We start from the raw sequence: 7,375 nt of genomic DNA, 5'->3' as shown, positions 1-7,375 counted from the left end.
GCTCATAGCTGCTGTGCTAACATTTCTATAGTGGTTATACAGGGTCAGAGAGCATTCCCCAGGAGGCTGCTGTCCTGTCTCTTTTTGGAAATCAGAGAATCCTAGGGTTGGAGGAGGAGAGCACAAGGGCCCTCCAGCCCAGCCCCCTTCTGCCATGGAGGAACTCCCAATCAGAAAGCTCCCTGGGCTCAAGCAGCTGGGCCTTAAGTTGGAGAGAAGAGAGGGTGCTTTCTCTCTTTGGAGATCTTGGGGGTGGAAATGGCAGGCTCAAGGATGGGGTGGAGGGGATCAGGAGCCAGGGGACAGTCCTTGGAAGGCAGGAAGGCAAGGGAGGCCAACCCCTTTCAGCCTGATCTGCTTCTCTCCACCCTTTGGAGGAGGAGCACACCTGGGGCAGGTAAAAGCAGCCAAGCAGCTGGAAAGGCAAGGCAGAGAGGGAGGCTTTGCAGCCATGGGGGAGACTTTCCTGCGATGCCCGCTGCGCACCCCAAGGGGCCGCTTCTTGGTCTCTCTGCCCCCTGGAGGGCACTTCTTGCTGGGCACCCCAGAGCTGGTGTGCCAGGGCAGCGGTGAGTCTCCCCTCCCGGGTTATCTGGTTGTGTGGCTTCCAGACCTTTCTGACCTTATTAGAGGAACCTAGCAGTCTTGGCCAGATTTCTTCCAGAGCGGGGTTGCCATGGCCATGCCCCTGAGGCTAAGAGAGTAGGACTTGAACCCTGGGCCCCCAACAGATCTTGGCAAGAAAGCCATGTGATGCTGGGGGTGCTTAGCCTGGGGAAGGGAAGGGGAAAGGGGTGGCATGGTAGCCCTCTTTAACTATTGGATCTCACACTGAGGGTGGAGCAAGCTTCTTACCTGCTGCTGCAGAGACACACACTGCAGAAATCATCCACCATCAATGTCTCTCAAAAAATCACAGGTCCCAGGATTTCCTAGCATTGAGCCAAGACAGGTCAATTGGTCTCCAACTGGATTGTTTCTGCAATGTGTTTGAGACCCTGGTCTCCCAAGTCCAACACTAGTCCAGTCTTCAGGCAGGCTTTTGATATATAACCATGGAATGGCTTTGCTATGGGGTGTTTGTTCTTTGGGGTGTGATTTTAGATGGTTCTGAATTGTTTTTATTGCAGTGTGTTTTCTAAAATGTTTTTTTTTCTTCCATGAGCCGCCTTGGGTCCCTTTCTGGGAGAAGCGTGGCATAAAAGTAAAATAAATAAAAATAACATAAAATAAAAAGGCTCCAAATACTATGCCATGCCAGTTCTCGGGGGGAATATATGGACTGCCAGCCAAGTGCAAGAGCCAGCCTTCAGGGGTGGAAAACTTTGGGTCTTCCAGTTGTTTGGGATCATATTTCCTATCCCTACAGACCCCTGATTGCTAACATCTGAAAGGGAGAATGTCTGGAGGTGCATCCATAATGCAGTTTGACACCACTACAAATCCCAGCATTCCCTAGAGTGGAATGACAGCACTTAAAGGCCGCATCCACACTGCAGAAATAATCCAGTTTGAGCCTGCTTTAACTGCCCTGGCTCAAGGCTACGGAATTCTGGGAACTGTCGTTTTGTGAGACATTCAGCCATCTCTGTCAGAGATCTCCAGTGCCACACAGAATCCCATAGCATTGAGCCTTGGTAATTAAAGTGGTATCAACCTGGATTATTTCTGCAATGCAGATGCCACCTTTAAGTGCTGTCACTCCAGTTTATGGAATCCTGGGATTTGTAATTTTGCAAGGTCTTTGGCCTTCTCTGCCAGAGTCCTGGTGCATCACAAATCTACCAATCCCAGGATTCTGTAGGATGGAGCCATGGCAGTTAAAGTGGTGCCAACCTGGATTATTTCTGCAGTGCAAATGCACCCTTGGAGTCATGTGGCTTTTCAGATGTTGCTGGACTGCAACTCCCAGCAGTCCTAGCTGGAATAGTCAATGATGACAAATGTTAGGTGTTGCAATCCCACAACATCTGCAGGGCTATATGAGCCCCATCTCTGCTTCAGCGAATCCTTTCTTTCTTAAAATCTGTGTGTTGGTCATATCTTTCTTCAGCACCCTCTCCAGAGTGTCTTTGAGGTACAGTCTCTGTGCAAGAGTTTGACTGCATTTATCCTGGGTTGCATTCACATTGGAGAAATAATCCAGTTTGACGCCACTTTAACTGTCATGGCTCAATGCTACTTAATTCTGGAAATGGTAGAATGGTAGTTTGTTCTGGCACCAGAGCTCTGCAACTACCATTCCCAGAATTCCATAGCATTGCGCTGTGGCAGTTAAAGTGTTGTCAAACTGGATTATTTCTGCAGTGCAGATGTAGCCTTACTCATCTGTCTAGTGAGAATGTACCTCACAAGAGAATTCTAGGTAGTTATTCTCCCCATATGACTGAGAAAGGCTTGGAGAAGGCAAAGATTCAGAAAACTAGCAGGCTTCAAATAGCTAAAGGAAAGCAATTTTAACTGCGATTTGAAATTATTTTAGTGAATATATGGGGGGAAATATGATGTTGGACTTCCAAAGGTATTCAAGTCTTTTTGGCTGATTGTAAAAGGAACTTAAATGTGACTTAAATGAAAAGTAATTTCCTTGCCTAAGAAAACCTTATGAAATGCATGGGGTTGCCATAAACAGACAGATGACTTGAAGGCAGACACACAGTTTTGTGTACTACTGTCAGGAGAGGGAGAGATTAGGGATGATGTTATAATACCAAAAAAAAAAAAATCAATTTTTAAAAAGTTGAAATTCAAAGTGGATTAAGGAAGATAGCTCTCAAGAGAAAAGAGCTGTGGCATCCATAATCCATTCTCACTTTCTGGAGGGAGCCAATGCAAATGGTCTTGGTTTTGCTGAGGAAGAATTATGCTGCTTCAGAGACTGCTGACAATTGTGCTTTCTTGAGAAATACAGAGTGGCTGGCTTTACAACAAGCCAGAAAGTCTGTCCGCACCCTTCGTTGGCTGCCCTCCAGGGTGAAACTAATCAAACCAATAGTTGAACATCCTTGAACATTTATATATGGGCGCTCAGCCATTTGAATATTTGTGCCTCAGAGGAAAGGAAAGACAAACCCTCTTTGCACAAATTCTGCCATGAAAACCCTTTGATGGGGTTGCCTTAGGATTGCTGTAAATCAAAAAGGACTTGAAGCCACACAACAACAACAGGGTGCCATGATCTCAGATTGTGTTGTCCTTGGGTTTTATATGTATATTTAGAGCTTGTGACAAAGGGTGCGTCTGTAACCTGTCAGCTGGTTTTCAAACAGTAATTCTTTGTTTTTCTTCCCTTTCGGCAGAGATGCCAAGGGACTGAGCCTATGGCCTTTTGTATATGCCCCGCTGCTGCCAACTCTGGTCCCTCCCTTATGTGGCCATTGCTCCTTCCTTCTCACCCAATTGAAGGGGCAAGGCCTATTGTTTGGTCCCTGCTAGGATGCCAGGCGGAACACATTCTGCTAAGCAAGTAAGGTGGCAAGTCAACAGAATAGATGGGGGCTTCTGAGCATAAAGACGCACCAAGTGACCACTCTCCCTTAGGACCAAGAGACCCCCAACTGGTGAGGGAATTAGTCAATTGCCTCTCAAATGAGCCTTTACTCTCTAGGTAGCAGGGTAAAATCACCCACCAAATGGGACTCCCTTGGAGGATGGCTTGGCATTTAGGAGATGCCTGGGCTTTGATCACCAATGCTTATAGTTTGTAATTTCCTATATCTTGTAATCATCCCTATTCTTAAAAAAGACATTGGCAAAATGAAATAGTGTTAACATACCTCACTTCTAGTTGGTATGCTCCATGAATAAGAGGTAGATGTGATGCAAATGGTAACACTGGTCCAAGGCATACTGCAGAAATAATCTAGTTTGAGACCACTTTAACTGCCCTGGCTCAGTGTTAGAGAATCCTAGAAATTGTAGTTTATTGTGGCATCACAGCTCTGTGATAGAGAAGGTTAACTGTCTCACAAAGCTACAGTTCCCAGAATTCCCTAGCATTGAGCCAGGGCAGTTAAAGCGGTCTCAAACTGGATTATTTCTGCAGTATGTTTTGGACCATTAACAACTGTTTGTTGATCTCTAATGCAAAGTGTGGCCCTTTGAACTATAATTCCCAACACCCTGACTCTTGTCTATGCTGTTGGGTATAACGGGAGATGGATCCCTATGGTATCAAACTTGTAGCCCTTTAGATATCATGGGATCCTATCTTCCACTAGTCCCAGCAGCATAGACAGACAATCATCGGGATAATGGGAGGTGCAGTCTCACAACATATAGAAGAGTTGTAGTTTCACAGCATCCCTTATCTAAGGTCTAGTGTTTCATTTTCTCCACTAGTATGCTAAATTGCTCCACGTGGACAATATATTACATGAGCATGTGGTCATGTAAATGCCACCTGCAGTCAGATGTGAAAGAGTGCAAAAGAAGGGTTTATAAGCTCAGCAAGTACTGTCTGTGTCTGCTACAGTCTGCAAGTGCCAACTGTGCCCTAAATTGTTCTGTATAAACATAACATGCATTTTGCTTGTATGTTTAATACAGAACTATTATGAGAGTAGAAGTGTATACACTCGTTCCTCCACATTTGTAGCTTTGTCTTTTGCGGATTTGATTATTCATGGATTTTATTAAAATGTTTTCTCTAGGAATATCGGGGTCCTCCAGCACAACTCTATGGTCAACTTTAACCAAAAGTTGCACTGAAGGATCTAGAGATTCCTAGAGAGAACACTCCACTAGATAGTTTTTTGTGGGTTTTTTGGGCTATGTGGCCATGTTCTATAAGAGTTTATTCCTGACGTGTCGCCAGCATCTGTGGCTGGCATCTTCTGAAGATACTGGTGAAACATCAGAAAGAAACTCTTGTAGAACATGGCCACATAGCCCGAAAAACCCACAAAAAAACTATGGATGTCGGCCATGAAAGCCTTCGACTTCGCTCCACTACATAGCTCTTCCAGCGCAATCCTATGGCCAGTGTCTGACAGATATTGACCACAGAGCTGTATTGGTGAACCTAGAGATTCCTAGAGAAGTGTTCTCTCAGGTAAAAACATAGTATTTTTGTTATTTGTGGATTTTCCCCAGTCACAAGGAACCTGTGCCCCTAAACCCAGCGAATGTGAAGGGACGAGTGTATACTTTCTCCAGCACACCCCTGCTCCTGATTTATCATTTCATACCCACCAGCCAGAGAAAGGGAAGGGCAGATCTCCTTTTTAGAACCTGCTCTTCCCCTTCCCCACCCCATTTGCAAATACAGTACAGTGCTCCCTCGGGTTACGAAATTAATTCGTTCCGCCGCCGCTTTCGTAACCCGAAAAGCATTCGCAAGCCGAAATGCCATAGGCGCTAATGGGGAAAAGCCGCGATTTCGTGCGAAAAAGCGCCGAAAAGCACCAAAAATTTTTTCGTAACCCGAAATAACCTTCGTAACCCGGAACAGTTTTTTTCAATGGGTTTTTTTCGTAACCCGGAAATTTCGTAACCCGCGCATTTCGTATCCCGAGGTACCACTGTACTGAATGTGGCATACATAACCTAATTAGTAGTTTATCTATCTATTTATGTATTTATTGATATATACACTCAGAATCAGACCTTGTCATTAAATGGAGATTTACCTAAAGTCCACTCTGGCCTAATCTAGATCTTTGTTCTTTGTAGACTTTACTGTCTTCTCTGGAAATGAACTAGAACAGTGGCTGCCCAAATTTTGACCCTCCAGAAGTTTTGAACTTCAGCTCCCAGAAATCCTGACTATTGGCCAAGCTAGCCACAGCTAGCTTAGATTTTCTACAGTAATTCTGGGAGCTGTAGCACAAAACATCTGGATGACTAAAGTTTGGAAACCTTTGATCTAATAAGTAAACTATTTTATAATATAGAAGACTACAATTTAAAATTCTAATTGCTAAAATGATCCCTACTCAGATGAAAAACATGCCACCTGATAAATTGTATGTAAGATGTTGAGGATGCACACTATAATATCACAAACCTGATGTATCATAATCCCATAAAGTATACATGTTCCTGTTTGTGCATTTGTATATAAGGAAGAACAATGTTTTTGTTTCTATGTCAAAACAAAAAGATATTTCTTATTTTTTGTAGCATCTTTTTTTAGATTAATTGTCTTCTTACACAATTCTCTGCAACTGACAAGATTTTCTACAGTCCCCTGCTATGAAGCAAATGTATCATTATTTATGTAGTGTCACTACATAATTAGGACATGACAGATAAATCTTATTTATTTATTTACGGTATTTATACCCCACCCTTCAGCCCTGAAGGCTCTCAGAGTGGCTTACAATTATTATTTTTAATTAGACAGTTCCATGCCCTCAGGCTTATATATAAATTACTATGCCTTACACACACTTATAGGAAGAGAAATGGTTGCTGTTGCAGTTCAGAGAGACTATAAACTAAGTGCAGCTAGATCAGACCAAGAAACCATCCATTTAGCAGTCTGCTTCTCGCAGTTGCAGGGCCAGTCCACCATTAGGCACAGTCACACAGCAGCCTCAGCTGGCAGACATTTGGATGTCTCTGAAGGCAATACATTGTCTGTCATTTAATTAGTTGAAAAGTTTACTGCTAGGAAAGGTGAAAGATACCTGTGGCATGATTTTTTGTCTCAGTGCCAGAATAACTTGTTTGGCTTTGGACATTATTATCCATCATGATTTGGATCAATGAGACAGTCCTGGGCCAGCCCTGGTCAGTGGCTTATCAGATGCTTTGGAGAAATCCATCAGCAGGCCATGAAGAATAATAGCTCCTCCTTATTGGTTTTGTAGGTCTTAGTACTTTTACAGTTTGTAATGTTATGTTTGAAGTAATTAATTATGTAACTCTTTGTAAAGCCTCTGAAAAAAATGTATCAATGTTAATGTGTTGCAATTAAAAAAACACACATACACACGACTAGTCACATTACTTGCTACGTTTTTTATATTAAGAAAATAGGGATTGACAAGAGAATGGCATAAAACCTAAAAATTCCATCTTAAAATGCCTCTAGAACAGTGGTTCTCAACCTTCCTAATGCCATGACCCTTTAATATAGTTCCTCCTGTTGTGGTGACCCCCAACCACAAAATTGAGGTGTCTCGGTTCCTAAGACCACCAGAAACATGTGTTTTCCAGTGGTCTTAGGCGACCTCTGTGAATAGGGTTGCCATAACCCGGTTGCAACCGGGTTTTTCCCGGTTTTGGCTGCACCTGCCCGGTCACAGCACGGGTGCAGCCAAAAACCGGGAAAAGCCCGATTGCAGCGGGGTTGCTGGGCAACCCTGGGGCCTCGCTGCCCTCCTCCTCCTCCTCCCCCGCGCATGGTCGCGCGGAGGAAAAGGAGGGC

At 43.9% G+C, this 7,375-nt stretch overlaps 1 protein-coding gene across 1 annotated transcript in view; it reads left to right on the top strand.

Moving 5' to 3' along the window:
• Positions 1 to 402: 402 nt before the first annotated feature.
• The window catches only part of LOC121922697 (ceramide kinase-like), a 32,626-nt gene continuing 25,653 nt past the window's right edge, over positions 403 to 7,375 (top strand). Inside the window, 1 exon segment of the mRNA XM_042452417.1 lies at positions 403 to 569. Within this exon segment, the coding sequence (XP_042308351.1) occupies positions 452 to 569 (118 nt within the window). The 5' untranslated portion in view covers positions 403 to 451.

This window comes from Sceloporus undulatus, chromosome 2, assembly GCF_019175285.1.
Source record: "Sceloporus undulatus isolate JIND9_A2432 ecotype Alabama chromosome 2, SceUnd_v1.1, whole genome shotgun sequence".
Classification (NCBI taxonomy): Eukaryota; Metazoa; Chordata; class Lepidosauria; order Squamata; family Phrynosomatidae; genus Sceloporus; species Sceloporus undulatus.
Note: the sequence above shows the minus strand (reverse complement) of the source record. Positions and strands in the feature narration are given on the sequence as shown.